Source organism: Pongo abelii, chromosome 6 (genome assembly GCF_028885655.2).
Source record: "Pongo abelii isolate AG06213 chromosome 6, NHGRI_mPonAbe1-v2.0_pri, whole genome shotgun sequence".
Classification (NCBI taxonomy): Eukaryota; Metazoa; Chordata; class Mammalia; order Primates; family Hominidae; genus Pongo; species Pongo abelii.
The window spans coordinates 102,095,733-102,117,759 of record NC_071991.2 but is presented as its reverse complement, the minus strand read 5'-3'; the positions used below and the strand labels follow the sequence as shown (position 1 = coordinate 102,117,759).

Here is a 22,027-nt window from a genome sequence, read left to right as displayed (position 1 = left end):
CAGAGTGCTGGGATTACAGATGTGAGCCACCGTGCCCAACCTATTTTTTTTATTCTTAATTTTTTGAGATGGAGTCTTAATCTGTTGCTCAGGCTGGAGTGCAGTGGCACCATCTCGGCTCACCACAACCTCCGCCTCCCGGTTCAAGTGATTCTCCTGCCTCAGCCTGCTGAGTAGTTGGGATTACAGGTGCCTGCCACCACGCCTGTCTAATTTTTGTATTTTTAGTAGAGACGGGGTTTTGTCATGTTGGCCAGGCTGGTCTCGAACTTCTGACCTCAAGTGATCTGCCTGCCTGGGCCTCACCAAAGTGCTGGCGGAGGCAGAGTTTGCAGTGAGCCGAGATGGTGCCACTACACTCCAGCCTGGGCAACAGAGGGTCTCAAAATTAAAAAAAAATTAAAAAAAAATTTTTACATTGAATCTCTTTCATTAGTTACAATAAAATGGAAAGCAAATTCTTTTTTTTTTTTTTTTTTTTTTAAGACAGAGTCTCACTCTGTCTCCTAGACTGGAGAGCAGTGGCACGATCTCGGCTCACTGCAAGCTCCGCCTCCGGGGTTCATGCCATTCTCCTGCCTCAGCCTCTCTAGTAGCTGGGACTACAGGCGCCTGCCACCACGCCCGGCTAATTTTTTGTATTTTTAGTAGAGACGGGGTTTCACCGTGTTAGCCAGGATGGTTTCAATCTTCTGACCTCGTGATCCACCCGTCTTGGCCTCCCAAAGTGCTGGGATTACAGGCATGAGCCACCGTGCCTGGCCGGAAAGCAAATTCTTATACTCAGAGAGCTTAAGCATTTGAGAAATGAGTATTATATCATAGCTATATCCATGTTCTAAGACTTGGAAGAAATGGAGCCCAGGGTGTTAAACTTAGCACTGATTATGGCCAGATCTTCTAATCTATTTGATTATGTGCTGGCATATTAGACAATATTCTAAATTTTAATACAGCCCCAGGTAAATTTTTAGGCATCATTTTTGAACTGGCTTATGTAAGAGTCTCCTATACTATTTTAGTTATAACAAACTTGTCACTATTGGTGATTTTCTCTAGACAATCCAGTCCCTGTTCCTTTTTCTTTTGTCTGAATGTTGAACTGAAAATTCCCTTTGATATCTACTGCTTAAATAAATAGCAGAATAAGAGCCTCTAAGGATTCTCCCTTGAAATCAGAGGCATTTAAAGAAAAGAAGGAATGACCCCTTGTGGTGATTTTAAAATATGTCCAGCATTCTTTGATAATACTCCCTTCCAGAAAGGGACTTAATTCCCCTCCTTTAAGCATGTGCTGTACTTATTTCTGATGATTAGAATGTGGCAGAAATGATGGATTGTGACTTCTGAGGGTAGGTCATAAAAGGCATTGAAGTTTCTCCCTTGTTATCTCTTGGATCATTCACTCTGGGGGAAGCCAGCCACTCAAGCAGTCCTATGAAGGGGTCCACGCAGTGAGGAAATGAGGCCTCTGCAACAGCTATGCAAGTGAATTATCTTGGTAACAGGTCTTTCGGCCTCCGTCAAGCCTTCAGATGACTGCAGCCTCAAGTGACATCTTGACTCACCAGCTAAACTGCCCCCAAATTGCTGGGCCACAAAAACTGTGAGTTATGAAATGTTTATTTTTTTAAGCTACTAAATTTGGGAGAAATTTGTTATACAGCAATAGATAAATAACACATTGCTTAACATGGCACATATATATGATCAGCTAGTATTTATTGAATGCTTAGATACTTCTCTAAGTGTTGCATGTGAACTAAGTCATTTAATCCTCCAAACAGACATGCTTAGGTACTTCTCCAAGTATTTTATGGGAACTAACTCATTAAATCCTCACAACAAATTTATAGGGTAGGTAATATTACTATCTACATTTTGCAGATCAGGCAATTAAGGCACAGAGAGACTAACTTGCTCAAGCTGACCCAGGTAAATAATGGCAGAACTAGCCCTTGAACTCTGGCAGTCTGGCTTTGCCACTCTCTTCTATGTTACACTATTATGATGGTGCTATTGCCACTGAGAAGTACACTATAGTGAAACAACAAAAGACAGGTTTAAGCTTCATAATTGAATGGGCAGATTAGATATAAATAAACTTTAAAGAATTTAAAAGCCTTGGAGGTGCTTTTAAAAGGAGGCTTGGGCCAGCCTGGCCAACATGGTGAAAGCCTAAAATTTTAGTCTCTACTAAAAATACAAAAATTAGCTAGGCGTGGTGGCATATGCCTGTAATCCCAGCTACTCGGGAGGCTGAGGCTGGAGAATCACTTGAACCTGGGAGGCGGAGGTTCCAGGGAGCTGAGATTGCGCCATTGCCCTCCAGCCTGAGCTTCAAGAGCGAAACGCCGTCTCAAAAAAAAAAAAAGGAGGCTGGGTTTTCATCCATTAAAGGCCCCAAGATGGGTGATATGACTTCCCGTCTTTTTCCAATTCTATGACATATTAAATATACCTTCTAAGATGCAACATGATTTAGTGACTCCACTGGGAAATATTATAATCCAATTGCTTTTACAATATTCTTTTCATTTTCTATTACATTTGGGAAAAATTAATATTATGTGGACATTTTGAGTTTCATTGTAACAGATTGGGGAAAAATACGTATGTACTGCCTTTTTCACTTATTTTGGACTGCTATGGAGACCAAAATATATCCAGTTTTATAAATATTTAATACTTCCGCTTATTAATTATAATATTTACATAACTAATTTCATTTATGCAATAATAAATATGGTCGAATAAAAAAGTTTAAACCATCCTCATTACATTATTTATCTTAAAAATTCCTTTAAAACCGGTTGGGCGCGGTGGTTCACACCTGTAATCCCAGCACTTCAGGAGGCTGAGGTGGGTGGGTCACTTGAGGTCAGGAGTTCAAGACCAGCCTGGCCAACATGGTGAAACCTCATCTCTACTAAAAATACAAAAAAAAATTAGCAGGGCATGGTGGTAGGTGCCTGTAATCCCAGCTACTCGGAAGGCTGAGGCAGGAGAATCTCTTGAACCCATGAGGCGGAGGTTGTAGTGAGCTCATATGGTGCCACTGTACTCCAGCCTGGGTGATAGAGTGAGACTCAGTCTCCAAAAAAAAAAAAAATTACTTTAAAATGTCACTCTAGGCCAGGTGTGGTGGCTCATGACTGTAATCCCAGCACTTTGGGAGGCTGAGGCAGGTAGAAAACAAGGTGAGGAGTTCGAGACCAGCCTCGCCAATATGGTGAAACCCTGTCTCTAATAAAAATACAAAAATTACCCGGGCATGGTGGCGTGTGCCTATAGTCCCTGCTACTCAGGAGGCTGAGGCAGGAGAACTGTTTGAACCTGGGAGGCGGAGGTTGCAGTGAGGCGAGATCATGCCACTGCACTCCAGCCTGGGCATCAAAATGAGACTCCATCTCAAAAAAAAAAAAAAAAAGAAAGTCACTCTAGGCGGCCGGATGTGGTGGCTCATGCCTGTAATCCCAGCACTTTGGTAGGTAGGCCAAGGCGGGTGGATCACGATGTCAAAAGATCGAGACCATCCTGGCCAACATGGTGAAACCACGTCTCCACTAAAAATACAAAAATTAGCTGGGTGTGGTGGCGTGCACCTGTAGTCCCAGCTACTCGGGAAGCTGAGGCAGGAGAATTGCTTGTAACCAGGAGGCGGAAGTTGTAGTGAGCTGAGATCACGCCATTGCACTCCAGCCTGGGCAACAAGAAGGAAACTCCATCTCAAAAAAACAAAATAAGTAAAAACAATAATAAAAAAAAGCATCCACTAAAAATAAAAATAAAAAAATAAAATGTCACTCTGTATTGTGATGCATTTCTGAAGAAATACTTAATTTCAAAGTCAACAGAGACTAGGTTTATAATTCTCTTCCTTCCTTTCCTTCCCTTCCTTCCTTCCTCCCTTCCTTCTTCTCTCCCTCTCTTTCTCTCTCTCTTTCTCTTTCTCTCTTTCTTTCTTTCTCTCTCTCTTTCTCTTTCTCTTTCTTTCTCTCTCTCCCTTTCCTCTCCTCTCCTCCTCCTCTTCCTTCTCCCCCTCCCCTCCCCCTCCCCTCCCCCTCCTCTCCCCCTCCTCTCCCCCCTCCTCTCCCCCTCCTCTCCCCCCTCCTCTCCCCTGCCCCTCCCCTCCCCCCCTTCTTCCTCCTCCTCCTCCTCCTCTTTTTCTTCTTCTTCTCTCTCTCTCTCTCTCTCTCTCCCCCTTTCTTTCAAGACGGAGTGTCGCTCTGTCGCCCAGGCTGAAGTGCAGTGGCGCAATCTCAGCTCACTGCAAGCTCTGCCTCCCAGGTTCACACCATTCTCCTGCCTCAGCCTTCCAAGTAGCTGGGACTACAGGCACCTGCCACCACACCCAGCTAATTTTTTGTATTTTTAGTAGAGATGAGATTTCGCCGTGTTAGCCAGGATGTTCTCTATCTCCTGACCTCGTGATCTGCCTGCCTCGGCCTCCCAAAGTGCTGGGATTACAGGCATGAGCCACCATGCCTGGCTATCATTTATCATTTATCTTTTTAAGATGTATGGTCTCATTGCTCAGGCTGGACTCAACTACTGGAGTCAAACTACTGGACTGAAGCTGACAGGACAGGTGAGCGTCTCTGTGCCCCACTTACCATTCTTTCTAAAAGCTACTAGCCGGGCGCAGTGGCTCACACCTGTAACCCCAGCACTTTGAGAGGTCGAGGCAGGCAGATCACCAGAGGTCTGGAGTTCGAGACCAGCCTGTCCAACACGGAGAAACCCCGTCTCTACTAAAAATACATAATTAGCCAGGTGTGGTGGCACATGCCTGTAATCCCAGCTACTTGGAATGCTGAGGCAGGAGAATCGCTTGAACCTGGGAGGCGGAGGTTGCGTTGAGCCGAGATCATGTTATTGCACTCCAGCCTGAGCAACAAGAATGAAACTGTGTCTCAAAAAAAAATTTTAAAAAAGCATCACTATAGTATGTGTAAAGCTAATTGATAATTAATTTGGTATACTTTAATTCAATAAAATCAAAGCAATTTATAAATATCTGGTTTGCAAAGATAGTTTTCTTCTAATTTATAGAAGTAAAAAGGACTGGCAAGATAGCTGTAAGTTCTTTTTTTTTTTTTTTTTATGAGACAGAGTCTTGCTCTGTTGCCCAGGCTGGAATGTGCAGTGGCGCAATCTTGGCTTACTGCAACTTCTGCCTCCCAGGTTCAAGGAATTCTCCCACCTCAGCCTCCTGAGTGGCTGGGATTACAGGGGTGCACAACCACACCCTGCTAATTTTTGTATTTTTAGTAGAGACGGGGTTTCACCATGTTGTCCAGGCTGATCTGGAACTCCTGACCTCAGGTGATTCGCCCGCCTCGGCCTCCCAAAGTGCTGGGATTACAGGCGTGAGCCACTGTGCCCAGCCAGCTTTAAGTTCTTTAATTCAGTGTTACTTTCTCGGTGAGGCCTTCTTGAACCATACTCCTAACAGGTTGTTGATTTTTTTTGCTTTCAGTTTTTTTTTAAATTTATTTTTTAGTTGATAGAGGTGGGGGGGGTCTCACTATGTTCCCCAGGCTAGTCTTGAACTCTTGGGCTCAAGCAATCCTCTTGCTTTTTGGACTTTCAAAATGTGCCGCCACGCCCAGCTAATTTTTGTATTTTTAGTAGAGATGGGGTTTCACCTTGTTGGCCAGGATGGTCGGTCTCGATCTCCCAATCTCATGTCCTGCCCACCTTGGCCTCCCAAAGTGCTGGGATTACAGGCATAAGCCACCGCGCCGGATTGTTTTGTTTTGTTTTTAAATAAAAATGATCACCATCTAGTAAACATAATATATATTTCGCATATTTATGTTGTTGATTTTCTGTTTTCTGGCAGTAGAATGTAAGCTCCATGAGGGCAGGGACATTTTTGTGTGCTTTGTTCACTGCTATAGAATCAGTGTCTAGAATAATGCTTGCTACATAATAGGTATTTGATAAGTATTTGTTGAAAATTGAATGCAAAAATCCAACAAACAGATTGGCAATGTATCTCCCAACTGTTGTTAAGAATGACTATTATTGGAGATTTATCTTATTTGATTATCGAACTGACCTATGAGGACTAGTATTAGTATATGTTGTTATCACTTTCCAGATGTTGTAATTAAGTAACTTGCCCAAGGTCATGCAGAAATTAAGTAGCAGAAATGGTTTTAATGTTAGGCTAAGTGAAAGACTCTGGCCACAAATTGGCCGGGCGCGTGGCTCACGCCTGTAATCCTAGCACTTTGGGAGGCCGAGGCGGGCGGATCATGAGGTGAGGAGTTTGAGACCCTCCTGGCCAATATGGTGAAACCCCATCTCTACTAAAAATACAAAAATTAGCTGGGCGTGGTGGTATGCGCCTGTAGTCGCAACTACCTGGGAGGCTGAGGCAGGAGAATCGCCTGAACCCGGGAGGCGGAGGTTGCAGTGAGCCGAGATCATGCCACTGCACTCCAGCCTGGGCGACAGAACGAGGCTCCGTCTCAAAAAAAAAAAGAAAGACTCTGGCCACAAAAGGCCACATATTGTATGATTCCATTTACATGAACTGTCCAGAACAGGCAAGCCTATAGAGACAGGAAGTACATTAGTGGCTGCCTAGGCCTAGTGCAGGGGAAAGTTGGAGGAAATGGGGAGTGTCTGCTAATCTGTATGGAGTTCTTTTTGGGGGGAACAATTTTTTTTTTTTTTTTTGAGACAGTGTCTTGCTCTATTGCTCAGGTTGGAGTGCAGCAGCGCGATCATAGTTCACTATAACCTCCCTAACCTTGAACTCCTGGGCTCAAGTGATCCTCCTACTTTAGCCTCCCAAAGTGCTGGAATTATACATGAGAGCCACCACATCTGGCGCAGAAATGTTTTAAAATTAGATTGTGGTAGTGGTTGCACAACGCTGTGAACATGCTAAAAACCATTGAATTCTATATTTTAAAATGGCTGAATTGTATATATGTGAGTTATATCTCAATAAAGCCTTTTTAAAAATAATAAAAAGGCTGAATGTGGTGGCTCATGTCCAGAGTGAGACCCTGTCCTCTGAAAACAACAAAAAAATAGTGACAGTAATTTTTGTCAATATTGATACCAAAAACAAAAAACAAGCCAGAAACAAAGAAAGAAAGAAAAAAGGCAGAGGAGCAGGAGGGGACAAAAAAAAAAAAAAAAAAAAAAAAAAAAACCAGAGAGAGAAAAAAAAGCTCCTCCTTATGCCGTGGTGCACGCCTTTAATCCCAGCAGTTTGGGAGGCCGAGGTGGGCGGATCACTGGAGGTCAGGAGTTTGAGACCAGCCTGGCCAACATGGTGAAACCCCATCTCCACTAAAAATACAAAAATTAGGCCGGACGCAGTGGCTCAAGCCTACAATCCCAACACTTTGGGAAGCCGAGGCAGGCAGATCACTTGAGGTCAGGAGTTTGAGACCAGCCCGGCCAACATGGTGAAACCTAGTCTCTACTAAAAATACAAAAAAATTAGCCAGGAGTGGTGGCGGGTGCCTGTAATCCCAGCTACTCGGGAGGCTGAGGCAGGAGAATCACTTGAACCTGGAAGGCGGAGGTTGCGTTAGGCCAAGATCACGCCACTGCACTCCAGCCTGGGCAACAGAGCGAGACTTCCCTTCCCCCCGCCGCCAAAAAAAAAAAAAAAAAAAAACAAAAATTAGCCGGGTGTGGTGGTGCATGCCTGTAGTCCCAGCTACTTGGGAGGCTGAGGCAGGAGAATTGTTTGAACCTGGGAGGTGGAGGTTGCAATGAGCGGAGATCACACCACTGCACTACAGCCTGGGTGACGGAGCAAGACCCTCTCTCAAAAAAAAAAGAAAAAAAGAATATCACTTAAGTCTGGGTATAGTGGTTCACATCTGTAATCCCAGCACTTAGGGAGGCAGAGGCAGGTGGATCACTTGAGGCCAAGAGTTTGAGACCAGCCTGGCCAACATGGTGAAAACTCGTGTCTACTAAAAATACAAATGGGGTGCGTCTGTAGTCCCAGCTACTTGGGAGGCTGAGGTGGGAAAATCACTCGAACCCGGGAGGTGGAGGTTACAGTGAGCTGAGATCACACCACTGCACTCCAGCCCGGGCAACAGAGCAAGATGCCCATCTCAAAAAAAAAAAAAAAAAAAAAGAAAAGAAAAAAGAATGTGTCACTTAACATAGATGGAATGATAGGATTATAAAATCACTGTTCTACAACCAGTGTGGTAATATTTGATTTAGGCAAGAATCATCAATGGATGCCAACCCATTGAGATATTGTCAGGGAAGAGATATTCACACAGTTTCAAAGTATCACCCCACACAAGTAACTTTGTTGTTTTGTTTTGAAGTGAAATTCACATTAGATGAAAGAAACCACTTTAAAGAGAACAATTCAGTGGCTTTTAGTCTATTAGCAATGTTGTGCCACCACCACCTCTATCTAGCACCAAAACATTTTCATCACACCAAAATAAAACTTGGTACCCATTAAGCAGTTGCTCCCTCCTTCTCCCACCCCTCAACTCCTGGCAACCACCAATCGGCTTTCTGTAGATTTGCCTATTCTGGATATCTCATATAAATGGAATCATACAATATGTGACATTTTGTGTCTGGCTGCTTTTATTTGGCATAATGTTTTTGATGTTCATCCACATTGTAGCATGTGTCAGTACTAAATTCTTTTTATGGCCAAAAAAATATTCCAGTGTATGTATATACCACAATTTGTTTATCCATTCATTTATAGATGACCATTTAGGTTTTTTCCACCTTTTGGCTGTGATAGTGCTGCTATGAACACTCATGTACAAAGATTTGTTTGAGTATCTGTTTTCAGTCCTTGTGCATATATACCTAGGAGTGGAATTGCTGTTAATTCTATAATTAGCTTTCTGAGAAGCCAACAGACTGTTTCCATAATAACTGCACCATTTTACATTCCCACCAGAAATGTAGGAGGGTTTCAATGTTTCCAACATATGAGGGTTCTAAAATCCCCACCAACAATTTTTTTCCATTAACATTTTTTTTTGAGATGGGGTCTTACTCTATTGCCCAGGCTGGAGTGCAGTGGTGCAATCATAGTTCACTGCAGCCACCAACTCCTGGACTCAGATGATCCTCCAGCCTCAGCCTCCCAAAATGCTGAGATTACGCTTGTGAGACATCACGTTTGGCCTTATTTTCCATTACAAAAATTTTTAGCCGGGCGCAGTGGCTCATGCCTGTAATCCCAGCACTTTGGGAAGCCAAGGAAGGGGGATCACCTGAGGTCGGGAGTTTGATACCATCCTGACCAACATGGAGAAACCCCATCTCTACTAAAAATACAAAATTAGCCAGGCGTGGTAGTGCATGCCTGTAATCCCAGCTACTCGGAGGGTTGAGGCAGGAGAATCGCTTGAACCTGGGAGGCAGAGGTTGCGGTGAGCTGAGATCGTGCCATTGCACTCCAGCCTGGGCAACAAGAGCGAAATTCCATCTCAAAAAAAAAAAAAAAAAATAAATAAATAAATAAATAAATTTTATAGTCATCCTAGTAGATGTGAAGTAGTAGCTCATTATAGTTTTGCTTTGTATTTTCCTAACAACTAATGATGTTAATTCTCTTGTCACATGCTAGTTTGGTCATTTGTATGTCTTTGGAGAAATGTCCTTTCAAATCCTTTGCTCATTTTTCATACAGACTTCTTAAATACAGAGGGAAAAGGTACCTGTATCTTGGAGAAATAATTAACTGTAACATCACCAGTAATGGAACAAACTGACATCATATTTTGATGCACTAAGATGAATACAACATCATCTATAGTATACCCAACAAAATTAACTTGAATCTAACCATAGGGAAACAGACAAATCCAAAACAAGGAACATTCTGCAAAATGGTGGAAGTGGATTCTTCAAAAAAGTCAATATTATAAACAACAAAACAAAACAAAACAAAACAAAAAAAGGCTGGGTGCCGAGGCTCAGGCCTGTAATCCTAGCACTTTGGGAGGCTGAGGTGGGTGGATGACCCGAGGTCAGGAGTTCGAGACCAGCCTGGCCAATAGGGTGAAACCCTGTCTCTACTTAAAAAAAAAAAAAAAAAAAAATACAAAAATTAACTAGATGTGGTGGTGTATGCCTGTAATCCCAGCTACTCGGGAGACTGAGGCAGGAGAATGGCTTGGACCCGGGAGGCTGAGGTTGCAGTGAGCTGAGATTGCGCCACTGCACTCCAGCCTGGGTGATAGAGTGAGACTCCATTTCAAAATAAATAAATAAATACATAGAAAGAAAGAAAGAAAACCAAAACACAAAACCAAGAATGATTCTAGACTAAAGGTGTTTAAAAAGACATGACAATTAAATGCAATGGATGATCCTTAATGGTAGACTAACTGGGAAAAAAAGAAAATCAGCTACAAGGGATATTACTGGGATATTTTGCAAAATTGAATATATATGGCGTGTATGTTACAGATGATTACATTGTATTAGTATGAGAGTTTCTTGGAGTGATCATGGAATTCTGATTATGTGGGAGATTATCTTTATTCTTGGTAGATATGTACTGAAATATTTAGGGATAAAGGGTAACAGTGTCTACAAAAACTCAAATGATTCAGCAAAATAAACCATACACACAGACACATGGATAGCAAATGTGGCAGAATGTTAAAAATTGGTGAATATGGGTTAATTTGGCTGTTAATTATATTTTCCTTGTAACTTTTCTATAGGGTTTGATATTTTTGAATATAAAAAGTTAAGGGCTCTTCAAAATCCAAGCAGCGTTTCCCGTTCTGTCTGATTTATCATCCTTAGAGTAAGCCACTTTGTCAGTTAAAGATACAGTTGTGTGACCAATTAGGGAGTTAATAGTCAGAATGCGTATCTTTCAAAAACTATTGTAATTATTTACATAAATAAGAGAACATTGCAGTTATCTTTTTGTGCCACTATCAACTTGATTCACATCTTTTGTAGGCAGCCTGATAAGGTGGAGTTTGTTGACGGCCAGGCCTGAATTTCGATCCTGGCTGGTTAAACGGTTTAACCTCGTTGGGACTCAGTTTCCTCATTGTAGGATGCAGAAAATAACTACTTTGTGTGATTGTTGTTTTGAATTGTTATACACCTGGTGTTTACGGAACCGGGTTTCAATTCATGTGCAAAACCTTTGTCCTACTTTGAATGCTATCTGTATCTTTTCCTTCATTAAACTCATGCAATCCTGGAGGGCACGTAGAGGTGGGAGAGAAAATGACTTCTCCAAGGTCACACCACTAATCGCGGACCCAGGTTTCCCAGCTTTTAGTCGTGTGCCCTTTCCACGCCTGCCGGAGAGGAGGAAGCGGCGCTCATGGGGATGCAAGGATGTAGAGGAGCAAAGGGAGAGAAGAGGCCGCGGGAAGAGAGGTGGTGCGAGACCCGCGGAGGCGCCGGCCAAGGAAGGGCGCATGGAGCAGCGGGCGGCGCGACCGGCCGGGGTGCGGAGGGGAGAGGCCGCGGCGGGGAGGGAGGGTCCCGCGGGTCCGGTGCCCGGGAGAGGCGGGCGGCCTGGGCCAGCCGCAGGAGCGCAGGAGGCGGAGGCCCGAGCCGCGGGCTGGGGTGGGGGAGGCCGAGGGCCAGCGCGGCCATGGGCTGCGGCCACTTCTGCACAGGTGGGTGGGGCGGGGGCGCGGGGCGCTGGGCGCGCGGCGCGGGGGTCCCGACCCCCGGGGCCGGCGGGTGGGGGCGGGGCGGGGGCGGGGCCGGACGGGGGCGGGTCTTGCTGGGTCCCTGCTGGAGCGGCGGCGGCGGCGGCGCAGGCGCGGTTCTCGTCTCCTCCCGGCCGGCGGAGCGAGTGGAGGCTGCAGCCCAGCTCGTCTCGGCGCCCGCGTCGCCGCCGCGAAGCCCCCCGCCCCGCTTCCGCCGCGTCGGAATGAGCTCCCGGAAAGGTGAGTGGCCTGCGGCGCGCCCTCTCCCCGCCACGCGGCCGGCCCGGGCGGGCGGCCCGACCGTTAATGTGTGTCTTCTCTTCCCCCAGTGCTGGCCATTCAGGCCCGAAAGCGGAGGCCGAAAAGAGAGAAACATCCGAAAAAGTGAGTCCACGCTGCGCCTGTCCCCGTTCCCCACCCCCGCCACGTCGGGGGCGCCCGCGGCCGCGCAGGGGAAAGTTGTCCGGGTCCCCAGGCCGGCGGGCGGGCTGGTCCCCCGGGACGCTGGCGCTCGGCTCCTGCGCCCGGCGGGCGGCCCGGGGGGAGGGGCGGCGGCGGGGGAGGGGCGCGCGGGCCGCGGCCAGTTCCCGAGCATCACGGAGCCTCGACCCCGCGCCCTCCCACCCCGGGTCGCCACCGGCCGGCGGGCGGGAGGCCGGCGAGAAGGCGCCGGGCAGGGCGTGCGCACCCGTCCCTTGCCCGCGAGCTGGCCCGGGGGTCGCGGCCCTTTCCGGGAGGGGCCCCGGCGTCCGCCGCTGGGCTCCGGCCCGCCTGGTGCGGGAGTGCAGCGGCTGCGATGCTCCCACCTGAGCCGCGGGCCGAGGAGGCGGAGGGGCCGAGTGTGCGCGAGGGCGTGTGTTTCGCCTCCCCTTCCTCCCCGGCCCCCGCCTGTCGGCCTTTCTGCTGAGAACCGAAGCTGGTTGTCAAGTGGTTTGCCTCGGGCGTGTTCCTGGCGCGAGTTCAGCCCCGAGACCTGTGCGTTTCGGCTCTCGGGTTTGGATTCGAAACTTTCCGCTCGGGTTGAGCGTGACTTGGGTGCGCTGCGGGCGCCGGGGTCGCGGGCTGCGCAGGGCGGTGGGCGTGTGCGCGGGAGCCGGGCAGAGTGGAAAACGCGCCCGTGGCGGCCACCTCCAGCCTGGCCGCTCACCCGAGCCGGGGGGCCGCTGCCCAAGAACCCTTTCCTGGAGAGCTGCTCCGAGACCGCACAGCGCCGCCGCGTCTTCTCCTTTTCCACTCTTCTCTTCTAATTTTTTTGATTTACCAGCGCTCGACATCGTTATCTCTTCCTCTAGATTAATTGCTTCGCTCTTTTGACCAATAATACTCTGTGTGGCATCTTTGGTACTATGGGGAACGAGAGTCCAGCATCATCTTTAATAAAATCCAGAAACATTTTTGGTTGTTTGTTTCCTTTGAGGGGGTACCTCGCAGCATGCTCAGACTTTTTTCCCCTTCTCGTTGGCCTTGGTCCTTCAGTTTCACAAAATGTGGATAGTGACTTAAAAATACCTTAAAAAAAAAAAAAAAAGAAAAAACCATTAGAGTAAGGGGAAAGCACTTCCTAAAGACTTGAAGAACTAATTGGTCGGTAAAAATTGGTTATTGAATTCATAAGTTGTTAAAATGGACTGAATTTTTGGTAGTTTTGGATGCTTTAAAAAAAATTAGTGCTAGCTTTCAAGTGAATTACAACCTTAAATTTGAGATTTCCTTTGGTGAACCATGGAAGTTTACCCAGTGGTAAGGAGAACTGTAATGTTTAGGATTCTGAATAAGTACTGGGTTTTAATCACAGCTCTTAATTCAAAGCATTGATTTAATTCCACGTAGTCTGTTATATTCAGAAACATAAAAAGAAATGGAAAAAGTATGACCCCAGTGTCGGAGATGGCTATGTGTGCATGTATATACAAGTAGACACGTATATGTGTATGCTACCTATACGTACATGTGGAAAAACAGTTCTAATTAAGTCAGTATGTGTCTTGTATTTGCATATATTAGGGTATGATTTTCCTAATGGTCGAGGGCCTTTTTGGTGGGCCGCAGTTTGGATTTATGTGGTATGTTTATGAAGACTTAGTGAATAGCCACAGTACTCAGCTTTTACTCTCACAGATTAATCTGCCAGTTTCTCCCACTGTGTATTGTGTACATGTGATAGAATTTGAGGGGGAAAATAACATACCAGCTAATGATGAAATGAACTGGCTCTAGTCTGTAAGGTAACGGAACCAGCCCAATTATATAACTGATTGAGGTATTGCCATTTTTCACTTAACTCTTTGAATCAAGTCATAATTTTATTTAATAATTTTTTTGAGACAGAGTTTCGCCCTTGTCGCTCGGGCTGGAGTGCAATGGCCCGATCTTGGCTCACTGCAACCTCCGCCTCCCGAGTAGCTGGGATTACAGGCACCCGCCACCAAGCCTAGCTAATTTTTTTGTATTTTTTAGTAGAGACGGGGTTTCACCATGTTGGCCAGGCTGGTCTACAACTCCTGACTTCAGGTGATTCACCCGCCTCGGCCTCCCACACAGCTGGGATTACAGGCGTGAGCCACTGTGCTCGGCCTGAATCAAGATATTATTTAAATGAAATGTTTGATGTTATTTATTTCTTCATGTCTTCAATAGGTATTTACATGTCTTTCTTCGGAGATGGCGTTAGAGGTTTTTTTTTTTTTTTTTTTTTTTTTTTTTTGAGACGGAGTCTTGCTCTGTTGCCCAGGCTGGAGGGCAGTGGCGCGATCTCGGCTCACTGCAAGCTCTGCCTCCTGAATTCACGCCATTCTCCTGCCTCAGCCTCCTGAGTAGCTGGGACCACAGGCGCCCGCCACCACGCCCAGCTAATATTTTGTATTTTTAGTAGAGATGGGATTTCACCGTGTTAGCCAGGATGGTCTCGATCTCCTGACCTTGTGATCCTCCCGCCTCGGCCTCCCAAAGTGCTGGGATTACAGGCGTGAGCCACCAAGCCCGGCCGGTGATAGAGTTTTGAACAAGACAAAGCTCCTTGCAAAGCTAACCTTGGGAGGTTTGGGGAAAACCACAAAGAGGGTGACAGAAGATAATTTCAGATAGGGCTAAGGAAGAAAATTAAGATGGGGCATCTTAAGTGATAATGATAGATGACATTTGAACACTGTGCCAGTCACTCTGTCGATTGCTTTACATATACCTTGTGACAACCTTAAGAGGTAGGCACCGTTATTACGGACATTTTACAGATGAAACAAGGACACAGCAAGAGTAAGTAACGTGCCCAGCTGTTGAATCAAGGCAGCCCGGGACCAGAGTCCACTCTCTGAGAAATGGCATTTGGGCAGGATCGAGAATGAGGAGGAGATCCAGTGTGGCAGAGGCCCTGGGGAGGAATGGGCTGGAAGTATTCGAGAAACCCAAAAGTAAGGGTGGCCTGAGTGGCCCAGAGAGGTTGATGGGAGGCAGGAGTCAGAGCGTGTCTGCCCTCGTAGGCCATTGGAGGCTTATATGTGGAAGGGACAGGTTCTGATTCCTGTTTAAAAAGAGGGCTGCTGTCCGGGCGCGGTGGCTCACACCTGTAATCCCGGTACTTTGGGAGGCCGAGGCGGGCGGATCACGAGGTCAGGAGATCAAGAGCATCCTGGCTAACACCCCGTCTCTACTAAAAATACAAAAACAAAATTAGCCCGGCGTGGTGGTGGGCGCCTGTAGTCTCAGCTACTTGGGAGGCTGAGGCGAGAGAATGGCGTGAACCTGGAAGGCGGAGCTTGCAGTGAGCCGAGATTGTGCCACTGCACTCCAGCTTGGGCGACAGAGCGAGACTCCATCTCAAAAAAAAAAAAAAAAAAGGCTGGGTTTGGTGGCTCACGCCTGTAATGCCAGCACTTTGGGAGGCCGAGGCGGGCGGATCACGAGGTCAGGAGATCTAGACCATCCTGGCTAACACGGTGAAACCCCGTCTCTACTAAAAATATAAAAATTAGCCGGGTGTGCGGGCGCCTGTAGTCCCAGCTACTCGGGAGGCTGAGGCAGGAGAATGGCGTGAACCCGGGAGGCGGAGCTTGCAGTGAGCCGAGATCGTGCCACTGCACTCCAGCCTGGGCGATAGAGCGAGACTCTGTCTCAAAAAAAAAAAAAAAAAGGCTGTTATGTGGAGAATAGATTGTGGGGAAGGGGTTAGTAGTGGAAACAGAAGTGGCCTGCAGTAGTGCATGGGAAACCAGGTGGCGTTGAGTGTGTAAGGAGTGGCACCTGAGAAGTGGTAAAAGAATCTCCGGGAGACTAGTATTTTCAGGGTACGCTGCATTTTACAGACAGCTCTGACAGGTTAAGCCCACAATAGCTTCGTTTGGATCAGAATTCAGGTCTCTTGAAGCACTGTTTTTGCTTTTTGATTAATTTTCCAGAGGAGGAAAAGGAGTAATAGGTATAATTTTAAACTATTAATATGATGACTGGCAAACTTGAATTATGTGACTGTGGGTCTGGCTTGGTGTAATATGATTTACTTTTGTCATTATCTACTTTTGTATATACAAGCTGGCTTTTAATTAATTTTAGTTCATTTCAAATCTGTGAGCTTTTATGAATTGAGCCAGTTCCTAGAGGCTACTTTTATGGTACACTGGAAATTGTAGTTGTCAGGAATAAGATTAAGAGTATTTAGTGGGTCAAAATTTTAATCCTGTTAGATTGTCCTGTGAGTTTAGTTTGCTAATTATTAATTGTGCTGCTTTGTGAGTAACAGGCAGAACGGAAGGACTGTAGCGCTGTTTAGTCACAAATCTTAGGAATTAGCTACATCACATAGCTTGGGATAAATTTTTGCCTTAGGTTATGTTTATATGGAGGTACAATTTTTAAAGGATCCCTTTTATTTATTTTTTTCATAACTCTTTTATTGGGATATAGTTCACATACCATAAAATTTACCTTTTAAAGCAGGCCATTTACAGATTTTTAGTCTATTCATTAAATTGTGCAGCCGTTATCTAATTCTATAACATTTTCACTTCCCCAGGAAGAAGTTCCATATTTATTTCCCAGTTACTCTCCATTCCCCTTCCCCCTGCGTTGGCAACAACTAATTTACGTTCTAAGTCTCTATGAATCTGCTTATTCTGAACATTTCATATAAATGGAATATACAGTATGTGGCTTTGTCTGGTTTCCTTAGAACAATGTTTTCAAGGTTCATCCATGTTATGGCATGTATTAGTACTTAGTTCCTTTATATTGCTGAATAGTTGTGTCAATATGCCACATTTTATCCATTTATCCATTGTTGCTTAAAATTTTTCTATTTCTGGCCAGGTGTGGTGGCTCATGCCTGTAATCCCAGCACTTTGGGAGGCCGAGGTGGGCGGATCACGAGGTCAATAGTTCGAGACCAGCCTGGCCAATATGGTGAAACCCCGTCTCTACTAAAAATACAAAAATTGCCGGGCATGGTAGTGTGCTCCTGCAGTTCCAGCTACTCGGGAGGCTGAGGCAGAAGGATTGCTTGAACCTGGGAGACGGAGGTTGTGGTGAGCCGAGATCGTGCCGCTGCGCTCCAGCCTGGGTGACAGAGCGAGACTCCGTCTCAATTTAAAAAAAAAAAAATTGTTTTGTTTTTTGTTCTTATAAAATTTTTATTAAAACATTTAATTTTGAGGCTGGGTGCGGTGGCTCATGCCTGTAATCCCAGCACTTTGGGAGGCTGAGGTGGGCAGATCACGAGGTCAGGAGATCGAGACCATCCTGGCTATGGTGAAACCCCATTTCTACTGAAAAAAAACAAAACAAAACAAAACAAAAAAAACAAAAAACTAGCCGGGCATGGTGGCGGGTGCCTATAGTCCCAGCTAGTCGGGAGGCTGAGGCAGGAGAATGGCGTGAACCCGGGAGGCGGAGCTTGCAGTGAGCCGAGATCGTGCCACTGCACTCCAGCCTGGGCGATAGAGCGAGACTCTGTCTCAAAAAAAAAAAAAAAATTTTTTTTTGAAATAATTTCAAACTCACAAGACCTTGCAAAAGTGGTACAGAGTTCTTTGTGTACTCTTTATTCAACTTTCCTGACGTTGATATCTTAACCATAGAACATTGTTGAAACCAATAAATTGACATTGACACAATGTTATTAATTCAAGAAAGATTTTACTTGGATTTTATCAGTTTTACATGCACCCTTTGTGTGTGTAGTTCTAACAAATTGTGTCACTTGTGTAGATTAAAATAATCACCACAGTCAGGATGCCAAACTATTTCATTACCACAAAGAAGAGTCACACTCTCTCTCTTCAAATCTAAGCTTGGCAAACACTGATCTGTTCTCTATCACTTAATGTTGCCACTTCGAGAATGCTATATAAATGGAATTATACAGTATGTCACCTTTTGTGATTCGCCTTTTTTCACGCAGCGTAATGCCCTTGAGATTCATCCATATTGTTGCCTGTGTGAGCAGAGCATTCCTTTTTTTTTTTTTGAGATGGAGTTTTGCTCTTGTTGCCCAGGCTGGAGTGCAGTGGCACGAACTTGGCTCACCGTAACCTCCGCTTCCCGGGTTTAAGCAATTCTCCTGCCTTAGCATCCTGAGTAGCTGGGATTACAGGCATGTGCCACCATGCCAGGCTAATTTTGTATTTTAAGTGGAGACGGGGTTTCTCCATGTTGGTCAGGCTGGTCTTGAACTCCTGACCTCAGGTGATCCACCCGCCTTGGCATCCCAAAGTGCTGGGATTATGGGCATGAGCCACCGTGCCCGGCTGTGCTTTCCTTTTTATTGGTAACAAGTATTCCATTGTGTGGATTAACAGTTTATTCACAGGCTAAAGGATATCTGGATATACTTTGCTTCTAGTTTTTTTTGAGATGGAATCTTGCTCTGTCGCCCAGGCTGGAGTGCACTGGCGCAATCATGGCTCACTGCAACTGCCACCTCCCAGGTTCAAGCAATTCTCCTGGCTCAGCCTCCCAAGTAGCTGGGACTACAGGCATGTGCCACCATGCCTGGCTAATTTTTGTATTTTTAGTGGAAATGGGGTTTCACCATGTTGGTCAGGCTGGTTATGAACTCCTGGCCTCAAATGATCTGCCTGCCTTAGCCTCCCAAAGTGCTGGGATTACAGGCGTGAGCCACCGTGCCCAGTTTGGTGAGACAATTTTGGAATGTAATGATACAAGTTTATATTCTTATTCAGTAAGCCCCAACCCTTCCCTGTAGTATAAATTCAAGCTCATAAGCCCATGACTTTGGAATACTTCTCATGGATTACCTAATTTTCATTTCTTTTTTTTTTACACATTTGTTTATTCAACAAACATTTTTGCTTACTACCTCTACAGTAGAATACAGTAAATGGACATGAAGCAGATACCTAGTGCTGCAGGTAGCTAGTGCCAGGGTGTGTTTTGGATGCTAGAGGAGTAAGATAATTAAAGTAGAAGAGATTGCTTTGTGAAAAGACCATTGCAGGACAGTGTGATGAGAACTGTAAGATTTAGGTACAGTAGTGCTTAGTTTTTTTTTTTGTTTGTTTTTGTTTGTTTTTTTTTTTTGAGATGGAGTCTTGCTCTGTTGCCCAGGCTGGTCTGCAGTGGCCCAGTCTTGGCTCACTGCAACCTCTGCCTCCTGGGTTCAAGCGATTCTCCTGCCTCAGCCTCCTGAGTAGCTGGGATTACAAATGCCTGCCACCACTCCTGGCTACTTTTTTGTATTTTTAGTAGAGACAGGGTTTCACCATATTGGCCAGGCTGGTCTCGAGCTCCTGACCTCATGATCCACCTGCCTTGGCCTCACAAAGCGCTGGGATTACAGGCTTGTGCCACCGCGCCTGGCCACATTTCATTTTAACATTGTCATTTTAATGAAATAACTTTTTTTTTTTTTTTTTTTTTTTTTCTTGAGACAGTCTTGCTCTGTCACCCAGGCAGAAATGCAGTGGCATGATCTTGGCTCAGTGTAACCTCTGCCTCCTGGGTTCAGGCGCTCCTCATGCCTCAGCCTCCCAAGTAGCTGGGATTACAGGCATGCGCCACCATGCCCAGCTTATTTTCTTTGTATTTTTAGTGGAGCCTGGTCAGGAACTCCTGGCCTAAGCCTCAAGTGATCTGCCTGCCTCAGCCTTCCAAAATGCTGGGATTACAGTCATGAGCTACTGCCCCTGGCCCAGCCTTTTTTTTTTTTTTTAAAGTAATAAAAGTAATATGGTCATGGTAAAAAATTCAGTACAGAATTCAGTATAATACAGAAGATTTAAGAAGTAAGCATCAGCTGTGGCTCCACTAATTATTTTTAATTTAAAAATTTTTTAGCGGCCGGGCATGGTAGCTTACGCCTGTAATCCCAGCGCTTTGGGATGCCGAGGCAGGCAGATCACAAGGTCAGGAGATCGAGACCATCCTGACCAACATGGCGAAACCCCGTCTCTTCTAAAAATACAAAAATTAGCCAGGTGTGGTGGCATGTGCCTATAATCCCAGCTACGCAGGAGGGTGAGGCAGGAGAATCGCTTGAACCCGGGAGGCGGAGCTTGGCGGTGAGCCGAGATTGCGCCACTGCACTCCAGCCTGGGTGACAGAACGAGACTCCATCTCAAAAAAAAAAAAATTTTAGCATGTTAATTTAGGGTATCTAATTGTTTTGGTTTGTTATTCTTTTACTTGTGCATGGTTTTGTTCATTTTTAAAAAATTGAGTCCTAGCATACATGTATATGCATGTATGTAAAGTGCATTGATCTTTTAAAGATCAGTGAGGATCACTTGAGGTCAGGAGTTTGAGACCAGCCTGGCCAACATGATGAAACCCCGTCTCTACTAAAAACACAAAAATTAGCTGGGAGTGGTGGTACGTGCCTATAGTCCCAGCTATTCCAGAGTCCGAGGTGGGAGAATTGCTTGAACACGGGAGGTGGAGGTTGCTTTGAGCTGAGATTGCACCACTGAATGCCAGCCTGGGCGACGCAGTGAAACTCCGTCTGAAGGATAAAACATCATTTTTAATTTTAATTTTCTGTTTTAGAGATAGGATCTTGCTTTGTTGCCTAGGCCGCCTTCACCCTCTTGGGTTTGGGTGATTTCCCACCTCAGCCTTCCAAGTAGCTGGGACTGCAGGTGCCTACCACCATGCCTGGCAGTGCACTCATTTTTTTTTTTTGAGACGGAGTCTTGCTCTGTCCCTAGGCTGGTGTGCAGTGGCGCTATCTCGGCTCACTGCAACCTCCGCTTCCCCGGTTCAAGCCATTCTCCTGCCTCAGCCTCCTGAGTAGCTGGGAGTACAGGCTCGCGCCACCACTCCCCGGCTAATTTTTGTATTTTTAGTAGAGACGAGGTTTCACCATGTTGGCCGGGCTGGTGTCGATCTCCTGACCTTGTGATCTGTCCGCCTTGGCCTCCCAAAGTGCTGGGATTACAGGCGTGAGCCACCACGCCCGGCCCAGTGCATTGTCTTAATTGTACAGTTTGATGATTTTTTTACATTTATTTATACCCCTGTAACCACCACGTAGATCAGTATATAAAACCCCTTCAATGCTCCGTAAGTTTTCTCATGCCTCTCCCGAGTCTGTACTCTACCACCTAGCAGCAACAACTTTTTTGATATCTATCATTATTGATTAGTTTTGTCTGTTCTTGAATTTCATATAAATGAAATCGTATACAATATACAGTCATCCCTCAGTATCCTTGGAGGATTTGTTCCGGGACACCCTCAAATAACAAAATCTGAGGATACTCAAGTCCCTTGTAACCTTCACACATCCTCCTGTATATTTTAAATTATCTCTAGATTACTAATAATATATTATACAATGTAAATACCATGTCAATAGTTGTTACACGGTTTTTTTTATTTGTAGTTTTTATTTTGTTATTATTTATTTACTTTTGATTGTTTTTGATTCATGATTGGTTGAACCTATGGGTGCAGAGTCCACAGTTTCAGAGGGCTGACTATATATATATATATATATATATATTTTTTTTTTTTTCTAGAGACTGGGTCTTGCTTTGTTGGCTGGCAGTGGCACAATCATAGCCCACTGCCACCTCAAATTCCTGGCCTCCAATGATCCTCCTGCCTCAGGCTCCTGAGTAGCTGGGACTACAGGTGAGCACCACCATGCCCAGCTGATTTTAAAATTTTTTGTAGAGATGGGATCTCCCTATGTTGCCCAGGCTCAAAGATGTAGTTTTGATTGAACTACCGTACACTCCCACAATGTAAAGACACTTATGGTTGCTTCACATTTTTGCCCACACTTGGCAGTGTCATTGTAATAAATTTTACCTATTACGGGTGTGTACTGATGTTTCATTATGGTTTTCAATTGCATTTTCCTGAGTAGTGATGTTAAACATCTTTTTTTTTTTTTTTTTTTTTTTTTT

General features: G+C 45.4%; 1 protein-coding gene across 21 annotated transcripts in view; it reads left to right on the top strand.

Annotated features, from left to right (window-relative positions):
• Nucleotides 1-1,388: 1,388 nt before the first annotated feature.
• Nucleotides 1,389-22,027, top strand: part of SRPK2 (SRSF protein kinase 2) — a 292,913-nt gene continuing 272,274 nt past the window's right edge. For 6 of the 21 annotated variants that reach the window (XR_008527545.2, XR_008527546.2, XR_008527544.2 and 3 more), the window contains exon 1: nt 1,389-1,606. Coding sequence is in view for 12 of the 21 variants with exons in the window: in XM_054560600.2 (XP_054416575.1) it covers nt 1,536-1,606 (71 nt within the window). In the remaining 9 variants the exon portion in view is untranslated. Of the gene's footprint in view, nt 1,607-11,271; nt 11,460-11,725; nt 11,910-11,998; nt 12,054-22,027 lie in introns of those variants that run through there. The other 15 variants (XR_008527540.2, XR_008527538.2, XR_008527539.2 and 12 more) reach the window with 8 other exon arrangements.